Below are 14,553 nucleotides of genomic sequence, written 5' to 3'. Positions count from 1 at the left end.
TAGCATTTTTTTTTTTAATTTTGTAATTGACATTTACTGATCTACTAATAGAAAAAGCAACCCTCTTTTTATGGTATACGGTGAAGTTTTATCATAGAATCCCAGTCATTTATTGCTACCTTTTAATATTATTATGAAGTTGCCTCTAATATATGCGACGTTTTTTATTTCTTAAGCATTCTGTCAATGTGCATGAGATTCTGGGTATTTTAAAACGTACTAATTGAGCATGGTTATTTCGTTCAAAGTAATGTAGGTCCATTTTTTAAAAATGAATGGAATAATCTAAGCAAATTTCAGAATGATGCGAATTTAAAAATTGATTTGATCTTCTGTTTACTTTAAAGTACTTTATATAATGCATTTTCAAATTATGCTATTTTTGGTCATGATTTCCGCCTCTAAAACTTCTGAATGTTTTTTTAAAGAAGGGGTGAGATAAAATAATTTATAATAATCTACGGACCTTCAGAGAGAAAAGTAAGAGGGGACCGATGGATTGATTATACCGATATAATGATTGAAATGTTACGTTTCTTGTTTTTTTTTTTTTTTTTTTTTTTTTTTCAAATTTATTTGTATTATATTTTGGCATTAAGAGGCAAATTAATTATTTTGAACTTGATAACTCGTTGAATACAATAGTTATATGTTCAATAGTTTCTTCAAAGTAATTTTTACCATTAAAAAAATGAATTACACTTTTTCTTTGGTACCATGAACTTTAAGGTATTTCCATAATATATTATGTAAATATTTATATTAACGAATTACTGATATAAATGTTATAAATTAATTCACTTATTTCAAAAGATATTGATTACCAAGAAAGTTGAATTAAACTGGTTAATTAGGTAATTGAAATCAAACGACTCGGCAAAAATAGTGCAATTATTGTTAATAAAAATAAAGTTATTATAAAAAGATTATTAATTTTAAAACGTAACAAACAATTTTTCATATATGTAATGTTTGCATGTATATAAACTTGAAGGGCTATCAAGAATCAAAGAATTGCCAAATCGGGATCCCCTGTTAATCTTAATCTGACGCTGTTTGTAGAGCGTGGTTAAGTTTGATGAAAACAGAATATAAACAGTATTCATTTTTCATAGCATTGTATTTTACTGCTAACATTGCTATTAGTTTTATACTTAAATATTTAACTTGACTGATCTGAGCACATGAATAAGATATCAGTGAGAGAATTCGTAATGAAAAGCAGTGAGAATTATTTATGAAATAAGAAATCTGAATTTTAATGTATGGCATATTCTTCTGATTATTTCACTTTACAATTAATGTTCTTTCGTTTTTTTCCCCTCAAAAGATATTTTATCAGTTTTTCCCGATAATCAGACATCCAGCTATTTCATATATATATATGTGTGTATGTATATATATATATTGTTGTTTTTTTTGTGGGTGTAATGGCCAATTTACTGAGTATATATTCTATAGTATTTTATGTACAATATTCACACAATTAGAAAATCTGATAAGTGAAACAGCTCAATAATTTCCGATTTTTAACACGTCTGCTATCCTGTTTTAAGCCTGTGTGCCCCTTATCTAATTAGATACCCCTTTCTTTGTTATCTCTTAACTGTAATTGGGAAGGGATTAATGTAATTAAATAGTAGTGAGCTAATTAGATAGATGATATTCACAGAGGAGGTCAAATGGCAACGAATTTGTTAAGATTCTGAAGTGAGTCAGGTTTACTTCAGGTTTAGAGAAAATAATTTTTTTATAGTGGGGTATATTTACTGTTATTATATTACTTGTATATGAAAGTTTGAATAAAAAATAAGTTTTGAAAGCAAGGCTTTTACTTTTTCGCCACATATGAATTTCACTTTACTTCAGGTAACAACTCTAGATGGTCGTTACTTACACTGCTTTGAAGTTGGTCATAATGCAAATTCAATTGCTCCATCACCTGAATCGTATGAGACCGGTGCTGAAGATGGATTTTTTGGTAAGACCTGTAACATTTTATTTCCATTTGCATGTTTTGAAATATTGAAAGCATTACTATATTTTTACCTCAAATGCAAAGAAACTTTTTTCTTTATATTTTTGCTCTCACTGGAAAAGATAAGCGGAGTGAATTAAAATCAATCAAGTTACATTCTGAATTTTTTTTGCTGAAATGTTTGTGAAAATGAGAATTTGGATTCGTTTTAAAAATTTAAACTGTGTTTTTGGAAAAAAAGATGACATTTCTATTCTTCCACATTCAATGCAATCAATATCCTTATAGCTGAAGTGTTTTGGCTTAAACTAATTAAAAGAATATTTGAATTATATGTAGCTATTCTATTAAGTATATGTTAAAAATAGTTTGTTTTTAAAAATATTTTGACATCTGAGAGAAAAGCATATTTGTTTGATGAATCATGAGTGATTCAACAATTATTCTTGACTGAAAAACGAAATTATAGTTATAAATAATTTTATTTTTCAGTTGCAAATGATTGTTATAATCGAAATTCAATTTATTGTGTACTCTTATTACTTTATTACATTTTGTGTAAAAAAGCAGAGTAGTTCTAAATTGAGTTGGAGTTTCTGGTTTGTACTAACTTTTTTTAGTAGAAAGAATGTTTTCCGAAGTTTTAAAATGGTCAGATTGTATTATTTATTTTCATAGGTCTTTTGATGGTTGGAGGTGATGTAGTTTCTGGATACATACCTGATGTAGGAATCCAGGAACGGCTAAACGAACATGGAAACTTGCCTATTTGGAAATTGCGGTAAGTGTGTATTACTGATAATTTGTGCTGCACCGATTTTCGATGTATATATATTTAAAAAAATATCGATATTTCAGAAGAATCTATTTTTGTGACATGTCCATGAATCGCGATCTATTTGAATTGACGCGCACAATTTTCGTTTTCTATAATTAACGGCTCTTATTTAGAACTTTAATCATTACTAAATTTGTGTTAATCCCTCCTTTCGAAAATGGAAGTATTTGTGTCTGGGAATGGAGTTTTATGGGAATTTGAATATATTTGCTGGATTATTACATGATGGCTTTGAAAAGATTATGACGAGGAGGATTTTATAGTTGCATGAATATCGTTTTCAATAGTGTGGATGAATTCTTTCCCCTATTTCCTTATCTTTTTTAAAAATCCTGTTATATTTTGATATTTAAAGTACTTACTTTTAACATGCCATCTTAGAATGAATTATTATTATTATTTTGATTTTCTAAATGAAAAATTCCTGTAGCTGATTCAGGGTTGCCACGCCACCGGAAAAACACAGGAAATTTGAAATTCATCTAAAAAAACAGAAAAATTTGAAAATGTTCATAGAAACAGGGAAAATACTGTGAATTTTAAGTTTCTTAGTTGTTTTTTCCAATTTAAAAAGTGTCCATCTCTAAAGATTGCAAAAATGAAAGGTCATAGTCATAGCTTCCAAAAACGAAACAACATCATTCGCGATTCTGTAAAGCGGAAACTCTCTATTTTAAATTCTCTCCCCTTTTTTCTGTATAGATCAGTCCAGTTTCGATTTGTGATACAGTTGTTCTTTTCTGTATGTTTCCCGAATTGCAGCTAATGAGCATGAGCGAGACTTCTGTAACTTCGTTAAAGAATAGAATATATTTCTCTGGCCGGAATGACAATAGCTCTGTGGTGTTAAGTCTACCGTACTTGAGTTTATTGAATAGTTTGTTTAATATTTGAGAAACTGTGAGCTTATATAAAATAAATTAGACATTCTTTTTAAACAATGAACTATTCGTATTTGATACGAATTGGATGGATAATAAAAACAATCCTCATTTTGTTGAATGTGTGCGGGAAGTTCCGCAAAAAAAGATAATCTTATCGTAATATGGGAAAACAGGCAATTGCAAGTCATGCAGAAAGAGTCATACAAGACTGTGTGCCAGTTCAAAAGAGGCATCATTGATGTTGGACTTTGTATTTAAAGCTCCGTGCGTGGTCCCGAGTCCGGCGCATTTTGCCCTGTTTTCTCTCATTTGTGGTTTTCCGGGATTGTTTGATGTCTGCTCGTCGATTAAGATTTCATAGGTTCTTGCTGAAACCCTTCGGAGTCACGTTTGACAACGTTATCCGGTCAAAGCTTCTTCCATGCAGAAATATGGATTCTTTTCAAATAAGTGTCGGCACAGAATGATACTCAAGATACAATCGTGCTTATGACGTCACGATGCCTCCTCGCTCGATAATCTTACTCGTTCTGCGAAACATCGCTTGTTAAAGCGAGTCACTTTTTTACATTTTATTTTGTTCATTATGCGAGATTTAACTATTTAAATGAATCTGCTATTAATATTTTTAACATATTAGTAAAGTAATTCATATACTGAATTACTTCATGACATTTGACTTCAGATTTCGAATTAGTTTGTTATTAGAAGCTATTTAATATATTTTTTTCTTTTGTGAAGGATGAAAAAAATTGATATCTTAGCTTCTTTCTTGCTTATTAAATTAATTTTAGAAATAATTCTATTATTGTAGAAGTGAAATATGATATATTGTGAAATGCCGACATTTCTAAAGTCTTTCTGGTGAAGAAATTTTAACTATTTTTAATTATTTTATCAAAAGGAAAAGCATGTATATTTTTATTATATGAAAGGAAAATTCAGCAAGATTAACTTAAAAATGCTTGTACTGGAATGCGTTCTAATTTCTCAGTATATTTAGAGATGTTATTTATCATTTAGTTTCAATGAATAAATAATAAAATCATGATATATCTAGAAATATCGATTTTTTCTTGAACGATTTATCGCGATGAGAAAATTAGATTATTGTCCATCCCTGCAGTTCAGGAAAGAGTTGTTTAATTAATGGATATTTTGTGAAATTGATCATGTTTGTGTTGTTCAGACAGCAATAATTACTTATTTTGTTTGATTAACTTTATTTTTTTCCTAATTTAGATATACTTCAAATGGGGGCATTTTATATACTGCTTGTGATGGCGGTATTGTTCGCAAGTAAGCTGTGATTTTTCATATGATTAAATTATTTAGTTAGTAAAAATATTGTATTTAAAAAAAGTGTGTGTGTGTGTGTGTGTGTGTGTGTGTGTGTGTGTGTGTGTGTGTGTGTGTGTGTGTGTGTGTGTGTGTGTGTGTGTGTGTGTGTGTGTGTGTGTGTGTGTGTGTGTAGTAGCAGCAGCATTGAAAATAAAACTGTTTATTTAAATATGTCTAAAGTTGGATTGCAGTTTTTTGTGAAGAACTTCTGACTTATTTCAGAATTATTTAACCAGATTCTTTTATGGATTTATGACTTTTTTTTTCTGATCAAAAGAATAATTTCATTATGTTAATGAAGCGTTAAAGATGATTTGCTTGAAAATTACGAACTACGTTTCTTTATGCTGGGAAATTGAGAAGAGATAACAATGAGCCCTTATAAAAATCTGTAAAGTTTCTAACTGCTTATTTTCGTACCCTTGAGTTTTTAAAGTCAATGTTTAAATATTTCAAGTGTTTACTGTACATTCAGTGACTTGATTAAAAATTATGCAATCTCAGGTATTTTTCTTGCGTTTCTTACTCTATTGTAAGCGAAATTATTTATTTGTGCAATCAATTTTTCTTTTGCAATTTATTACAACCCCTGAAACGTGAATATCCGACATGATTTTTCTCCCTATTGTAAACTCATATCAGAGCATAGAAAAGGGGATTAAATCAGCATTTATATATTTTCATGTCTTTGTGTCTTTTTATGATAAAATGCTGAAATTTTATATATGACCTTATTAGTGTATGGGGCAGGCATATTTTACTTACTGGTATATTTTTTGTACAGGGTCCTAAACAATTTTTTGTATTTATTCATATTTAATCCCCTGTAAATTTCAATCATTTTCATAAAATTCTGTACTTTTTTTACTTAACCTTGTAATTTATAATATGATTGACTTCATTATTTAAGGAATAAAAGCCGAGGTCTGTGTTTTTAACACGCCAAAGACACCAACAATACTACCATATAATAGAGACAATACTAAATATTCTTAATGTGTATATTAATATACCGTGTTTGCAGCTTCACTAAATAAAGTGCAACATAATATTATTGTTGCCTTCAATTGATTTCAGAGTAAATTCATTTTTTCCCCCTTTATCGAACGTGTTGGATTTTTCACCATCATTACTCCTGCCTTTACAGCCATAATAGTATGCTAGTTATGCATACGCTTATTAGCAATTAATGCCATTTCAGTAATTGTAGTCTTTGTCAAGTCTCTGAACTAATTAGAAAAATACCCTTCCTCTCTCCTCCAAAACAATGTGATTTCTTTGATCAACAAATTAAAAACCGTAATAGATTAGTTTTAATTTTTCTTGGTTAAATTTCTATTTCTCAGTCTTCAGCTTTCTTTAGGCAAATCTTTAAACCAGGCCTTCATTCTTGTCTCTTTGACTTTTAAGATTCCTTGAAGTTATTTTAAGAAACTTCCCCATTTGCTGGGTATGCAAGGCTAGCACCTTATTAATATCACAAACCACCTCTTATTTTCTAAAATATTATGTTCTAATGAATTTAATAACTTCAATTACTTACATCCTTGTGCAGTTGAAAGCAAAAATAGGAAGTCAAGTCTGTATGCAAAATGTGGTTAAGTGATACAGTTGATTTAAAAAAATTGAAACAAGAATGCTGAAATATTTGAAAGATGCACTGTAACATTTGCCTAATGTTTTTCATTAAAATTGAATTATTAGTGGGATTCCCTTAATTGCTGAAGATGACTTGGTGGTAACGTCTTGACTGTAGGCTCTATGGTTATTTGTATTTGTATATTTTTTATGCTGTTCTTTTTTATTTATTTTTATTTCTGTCCTCATTTATGATTTAAAAAAAAATATTTTTATTATTATTTTTCTGAATTTTGTAATCACAAACAAATTGTAAGTCTGTTTATGTAAATTAGCATAAGTTTTCAGTTTATCTCTGATGGTTTGCTTTATAAACCAAAGCTACTTCCCATTTTTATTTCAAACATCTCATTGCTTTCAGCTTTCTTTTATCCAATATTAAAATTCCCTAGCCAAATTTCAATCAATAAATGTCAGGCGTCGAACAATAGTCACTGGGATGGGTAGAACAGGAGCATATTTCCATGTCTCTCCCACTTCATGCTCATTACACTGTTTAAATAACCAGAGGTTTATAGTTGCAGGGACATGAAACGGTGTTGTGTGTAGGTTCTAGGGTCGAAGGTACGCTGTAAAATGATTCTAATCAGTAAGAAATTTTGTTAATATGCGTTTTGAAGATATAAAAGGTCTCTAAGAAAATTTTGTCCGAATTTTTAAAGTTGCTATTAAAGTAATGACATCTTGCTTATATTGAGAATAATTCCAGAACGAAATGGATTTTTCTACCCATTTTCGCTCTATATTTTGCTGTCTTTGCATGTTTTTTTAATGATGAATCTTACTATTCAGCTTATTCTTAAATGGCTTATAATATACATTTGGAACAGGAAAATATTATAATCTTTGTAGTAACAGTTGTAGGTAACTGGTTACCAATCAGACGAGACTAGTCTGAGCTCAACAACTTTATTTACGATCGACATTTATATATATAAATTAAATATTTAAAAATAGTGGTAAGAATGTCTGCATTAAAAGTAGTGGTAGGGATGTTGTACTGCCACACAGTCAATGAAATTATTTTATTTACTTATATAAAATATGTATTTTCCCCTAGATATCGCAGATATCCTGATCATCATACATATCTCGGTGAAGTGTATTGTCATAAAGGTGATATTCAAGATTTGGATTTATCGCCATATGATGAGTGTATCCTTTCAATTACATTATGAATTCTTGTTTGTCTTTATTAAAACGTATCTTATGTTTTCAAGATATATAGAGTATGAAATTTATGATAAGAATAATAAAATATAAATTGAATTTTTGAAAAATAATTAACTAGATTCTATTACGTTAGGTATATGTTTCAGTTCTATTCGATTTTTGGTCATATTTGTTTTTCGTATGCATGCATGTGTATGTTAAATGAGATCAATATATTAATCTGTTTATCTAAACAATAAACCTTAGCATATGATTATTTCGAAGTTCGTCGTACCATATCTGGTTTGAGAAATTTCCTAATTCATTTTATAAAAGCACAGGTTTTTCTTAGCGTTTTAATACACTTCAGTCTCAAGCCTCGAAAGAATAATTTCGTTTATATCATTCGAATTCTTGAATAATCGTTACAATGCTTTTCATTAGTATAGACATAACTTTCATTTTCATTTATATGGATATGATTATTTTTGTGTTTGTGTCTATAATTTGGTGGATGGGTGCATGGGGGAGTGGTGGCTCAACTGTTATAGATCTTGAATAAGGGACTCAGTTGCAAACATGAATTCCCAAGTATTCCACACTCTTATTTTAACTACATGTTTTCCATATCTGTTAGTGTTTATGGCACTGAGATAACTGGATAATCCTATTATCATAGAAATTTCATGACTAATGCCGTTAATCTTTATTGAGTTAATCTTTCCAGTTAGGACCCAATCTTACTCACCCAGATAATCCCCATCCGGGAAGCTGAACTTGGTTGCTAGACGTGGAAAAAACGTAGTGTAAAGATTTTTTTCCCCTGGATTACTCGGAAAAGACATCTTTACTTTTACTTTTTAAAAATGATTTCAGTAAAAATTGTAAAATTCTACGTAAAATGAATACTAACATAATTTGCTACAAAAGTATGAATATTAGTTCTTATTAAAGTCTCATATTCATCTAGTTTTCAAAAAAAAAATTCTTTCGAAATACTTTGCATACAATCAAAGAAATGTAACTTGTGTAAATATTATATGCAAAAATAATTATTTTTATAAGCATGTATGTATATTTGTGTATCAGTACCACATCATTAGTGTGATGTGAAAGTTTGGAGAAAGCTTTCCATTTATGTGAACCTTTATACAATTTTGTGCGGAAACGCTCTCATTCACTTAGATATTAAAATTGCGTTTTAAATACAGGCTGTATAAGAAAATACGGAAAAACAAACATAATATTAATCAGACAGGGAAAGTAGGAAGTAGCAATTTCAGCAGAATCATGCACTGTTCATTGGTAATATATCTTAACTTTCCTTTTTTTTTTTTTTTTTTTTTTTTTTCCAGCGTTGTCTGGGACTTCTCACTCAGCTGAAGCATTCGTTGATTAATATGATTATCGTCTCTTGTAATATCCTTTATAACAGATTCAAGAAGAGCGTTGGTGCGTGAATGCTCTTAACATTTCGCATAAATCGTTGAGCAGTGGAATCTTTATTTTCTGTAACTGCAACTTAATACTCCTTTGCGCATTTCCAGAATATAGCCATCAAACGAAACTATTTGAAGAGCTCTTTAGTAAAGTAACTGAAGTTAGACAATGTTTGGTTGTGGGCCAGTTCCAGTTCGTCTCTTTGCCTAATTCCACATTCAAATGCTGGGTACAGTTTCAAATGTTGTAAGTAAAGATGCCAAATTTAAACTGGCATCTACAGGAGATTTTAGGAAAAAGGGAAAACTCTCAAAGTATCATCATCCTTACTTCCATACATTATTCTAATAAGATACGTCATGCGTTCAATCCGATAGAGCGTGCGAGTTCATGAAAAGCCTCATTGATACGCAAATGTCTTTCATCACAAGTATTTTCTTGACAAATTTTATCCCTCCTTATTTGTGAATTTAGCAAATCCTATTATAGCTACTGATACCTAGAAAGAACATAAGAGCATATATTCATACACTGCTTAAAATTTTAGATTGTTTCAAATTTTTACTGTATAGAATAGATTAGAAATTTTATCTAAAAAGCAATAAGAAGGATTCCAATAATCATAGTCATTTCATTTATTTTTTGTAAGCAAGAGGTGTTAATGCAAAAAATGAAAAGTGTTACTATCAAAATAATTTCTGGCTTTTCAGCTATTTCCAAGAAGTAAAGACGAAAGATTCTCAAACAACGGACTTTTTTATTTTCTGCACCTGTTCCTTGGCTATTCTATACAGACTCTTGTATTGTTCCACTTTCGTATGCTCTAAAAAGTTTTAAAAATTCTGCTTGCCATCATTTAGTTATTAAAAAGGATGTATTCATGCATTGTTGGAACTATAATATGGTTTCGCTTTTTCTTTGAACCATTAGGATTCTTATTTCAAATCGTACCAAAAGTTTGTTATAGTCATTGAATTTTCAATACAGTATTGGTATTAATACAGTTCTGTGCAAATTCATTGGGACAAACACAAAAAAATTTACTTATTTTGTTTAATTAGTATAGGTTCACTTAACGCGTGATATAGCAATCTAGTAGCAAGTATGTCCTCCTTTAGTTTTAATGAGACCGAGTACTATTTGCGGATGGATTCCTCTAATTTATAACATAAATTGTTGATGTCGTCATCACAAAACCCAACTTTATAATATTCACAATACATTTACACTAAAGGAGAAGAATCCATATGTATCACTTGTTATTGATATGCATCAAGAATTTATGAGGCAATAATGCTTACACAAAAGGAGGAGAATCCATCTGTACCCCTCATTATTCATATGTCTGAAGAATTTATGAGGCAATAATGCAATTACAAAAATGGAGAAGAATCCATTTGTATCACTCTTTAGCCGCGGTCCCACGACCGGAGGATCTTCACAGATGTGGTCATAAAACTGTCACCCTTCCTTCGTGGTGCCGCCCCCGTCTGTGGCGGCGGAACCACGACCGGAGAAATCTTCAGACGGCACGCGTGCCCCTTTCGACCGCTCAAAACAAACTGACCCTCAGTTTCTTTGAACCCCACCTCCCATAGCCCAAACAGATTTTCCGGCTCTTTGATGTTTGTCCATTTACCGACATTTTGCGGGAAGCTCACCGACGTCTACAGGCGTACCACGGGCGACGGGGGAGTGTGGTCCCCCAGTGGGTCGGATGTCAGATTTATGATCAAATCCATGAGGTGGCAGGTCGTTGGACCGCCGCTTTTATGAGATATTGTATATTTGGATTGACTCATATTTTTCTAAATTGAGCTGTCCATTGTACTCGCACGTCGCTTCACTGTGATCTACATTTTTCGCTGGGGTTTATAACTGGAGAATTACCAGGGCAACCTAAAACTGTTAATTTATTTTCTTGAAAAAAATTCTTTACCGCCTTGGAATGATGGCATAGAGCAAGACCTTGTTGAAAGACACCAAAGCCACTAGCGAACATTTGCATCAGAGGCACAATTTTTCCTTCTAGTATTGAAATGTATTTTTCAGAGTTCATCATCCCTTCATTTGGTACTAAGTTGCCAGGTCGTCCAGATACAAAATAACTCCAAAGAGCATCTGCTTCAGAGGGTGTTTATCTCGTTGATTAAGATGTTGTACCCTGGTGTTTTGTTCTACAGCACTTCGACTGACAAATGTTGATCGAATTCTCTTGCAGAAAAAAATAATCGTTTCGTCGTTGAATACAACCTTATTCCAGTCTTGTGCAATTCAGAATTGATATTACCTCATTGAAGGTGTTAACAAGTGTTTTTTGACTGCCGTTCTTGCCCATGGCCCTGCTTTATTAATCCTTCGTCGTGCTGGCGATGAATCAACGCTTACACCAGCTGCTAATTATTCTTTCTGAAAATCTCTCTTGTTTTCAGAGGATGCATTGTACTATTTCGTACAAGAAATTTATCTGTTCCAGGTGGTGTCTTGCTTTTGCATCCACATTTACTCTTACGTTTTTGAGAAACTGTCCTAAACTTAATAATTCGCTGATGAATAATCCTAGAAACACTGGATTTTCCAACTCCAACTGCTGCAGTAGCTGACTAATTGTAACAATTCTAGTCCTTTTCATGTGAGTTTATATTCATTGTTTTATACACGTTAGAACAAGACAATTCGCACAATCGACAACTTCTTACAGCAACTGAAACACAACTGCTCTACATGTGACGATCACGAGTTCCCATCGGGACTCCTACTAACACACATTCTTACCGGTGTCAGTCACCAACTCTCCCGTGAAACCTTTCCTCTCTCTTCACTTCATCTCCTTTCAGCCGTGATGCCGGAACAGCTACCTGGAGTTTAGAGGCATGACAGTGAGGAAATAAATTTTAGGAATATTATTTTAGGTGGCAGAAGGAAAGCAGGATCGAGGTACTTACGATGAACCTGCAATCTGTTTATCTCCTGTTTCTATCGATCTTATTTTAGTTTCGATCATTTATCACCTTTTTAGAAATATATGCAAGATGCGTTTAATTCTGACCATAAAGCTTATAATTTTTTGTTCCAAGCAACATACACATGAATATATTCATGAAATGAATGTATATGGCCACTTTTTACATGAAAGAAAGTGGAAGAGAATTGATAGTGAAATTCAGAATACTAGGTGAAGTATATTCACGTATAAGTAATGAGATTTAAAAAAAAAAAAAAAAACCACACCAGAACAGCATATAAAAATAAATATATTTGAGTACAATGCTTATTTACATTATTTCTTTGTATGCTTCGTCTTTCGAAAAAAGCAGTTTTTTGATCATGAAAATTCATGATCACAATTGCTGTAACTATAATCTTGTTACTGTTTGCTGATGTTCTACGAAGCTTCAATTTTTTTATATCTATGCACTTAGTCTTCTGTCATGTTGCAGTTATTTTGTCCGAGATTGTTTTCCTATAAATTTTGGCTTCATTATTTGTACAAAATTATATCAAGCATTTTGTTTTATTTATTTAGGAATCGCCGTATCTTTAATTTGTCATTTTTTTACTGCTCAATGATGCACTACTATTGGTCAGTTCTTCAGCTTTTGAAGTCTGTAATCTAATCAAAATGATGTAGTTGATTCAACAAAACACAATTTAAATCTGTGACAGATATTTTACTGAATATTTGCTTTGAAAGATAAAAATTGTGATTTTCACACTTTTTTAAAACTTGAGTTATGAAACAATTTTCATCCGCTATTAATTTTCCATTGAACCCTCTACAACACGAATAGTTATGTTAGTAAACAAATTAAATATTGAAAAAAAATAGAAATCGTCTTTATAATTATTTTTCTAACCTAAATAGATTAATTCATTCGTATTAATTAAAATTATTCATTTATATCCGTATTATATGGCTATCTAGAAAAATGAACGCAATTTCTATCATCTCTTGATTATTAAAAGCACATTATTTTAATGATGCCAAATAACATTATTGGACGGATAGGACTTTCACTGATTTCAGCGAATCTGCATTTTATTAAAAGAATTATTGATTTTTAATCGTCCATCTTACAAAAAAATGTTACATTTTTATACATATTGTTTAGAAATTATAATAAGAATTGCAAGAGATTTTTAAAATTTATTATTTATTTCATCTAGAAATGGAAAAAGTATGCTAATAAATGTGTTGTTTAATTTTTTTGGGAAAAAAAACGAATTTTTATGTTAAAGGATTGAAGTGCATTCACTGGAGGGGGGAGAGTATATGGCCATTGAACTAATTTAAAATTATTTATAAAGCGTAATACAAGTCTTAATAACATTATATTTGTACAACAGCTTCAAATCATATACTCGAGATTTAGTTTTAAAAAATTCGTCATGCCACAAACTGGTAACCTCAGAATTTGTGCAAGAAGCAGTTGTGCCATATTTTACAAAATTCTACATTTCATCCGACTACCAAGGATGACAATGGATATTGTATAAATAATAATTGATAATCCCGCTCCTTCGGTAAAAGGTAGACTATAAGTTATATCAACAAGATAACTAAATATTATCTTCACAATATAATTTGGTGAATGCTTGGTTGCTTCATTGTCTATTGTAGCCACATCTCCCATACGTGCAATGGTAACGAGTTTCGTTCTCAACTTCTTGAAATAAATTCCTAGCTAGTCGATTTTGTTTCAAATTTTGCTATCATGTCGCGTATTGTGTCATTGGTCTTCGTTTTATGATGTTTTGTTCGCGGAATTTCATTTCTTCAACATTCTAGTGGAAAAGTTTGGTTATCAGAGCTTTCTGTTTCAAGATCAGCTTGGTCCAACAATGAACTGGAAACTTGCTTGAGATTAACGTGACCTCTTTTATCAGACTCGACATTTGCATAAGCTGTGTAGGGGTAGAGTTTTTGTTTTTCAGTGAATTACATTATGATGATGTTATAGATAGATTCACGTTTCAGGAATTTTTGTAGTTTTTTCCTTATTTTTTTATAACTCTTGAGCACATGACCTAAAATATCTGTAATCCATATCTGATGCTGTTATGGCACATATTATTCTCTATAGAGATCTATCTTCAAGTAGTGGAAATTTCATTTTCACTGTCATGTATATCTTAACTTTAATCTTTTAACAAGCTTTGGGAAAATTTTTGCAGAATAATTCTAATCACTGCATTTTTTTTTTTTTTTTCATAATCTTAATTTTCTCGGTGCTTATTAGTATTGTCGCAGTGATTTTACTCAACATCCTTTCGGTTTGCAT

At 31.1% G+C, this 14,553-nt stretch overlaps 1 protein-coding gene across 5 annotated transcripts in view; it reads left to right on the top strand.

The window, feature by feature from the left end:
- The window catches only part of LOC129959462 (uncharacterized), a 60,521-nt gene that overhangs the window by 34,053 nt on the left and 11,915 nt on the right, over window positions 1-14,553 (top strand). For all 5 annotated transcript variants that reach the window (XM_056072299.1, XM_056072300.1, XM_056072298.1 and 2 more), the window contains exons 9-12: window positions 1,870-1,981; window positions 2,657-2,759; window positions 4,943-4,999; window positions 7,740-7,834. In XM_056072299.1, coding sequence (XP_055928274.1) covers window positions 1,870-1,981; window positions 2,657-2,759; window positions 4,943-4,999; window positions 7,740-7,834 — 367 coding nt within the window. The remainder of the gene's footprint in view (window positions 1-1,869; window positions 1,982-2,656; window positions 2,760-4,942; window positions 5,000-7,739; window positions 7,835-14,553) is intronic.

Source organism: Argiope bruennichi, chromosome X1 (assembly GCF_947563725.1).
Source record: "Argiope bruennichi chromosome X1, qqArgBrue1.1, whole genome shotgun sequence".
Classification (NCBI taxonomy): Eukaryota; Metazoa; Arthropoda; class Arachnida; order Araneae; family Araneidae; genus Argiope; species Argiope bruennichi.
This window is presented reverse-complemented; position numbering and strand designations above follow the sequence as displayed.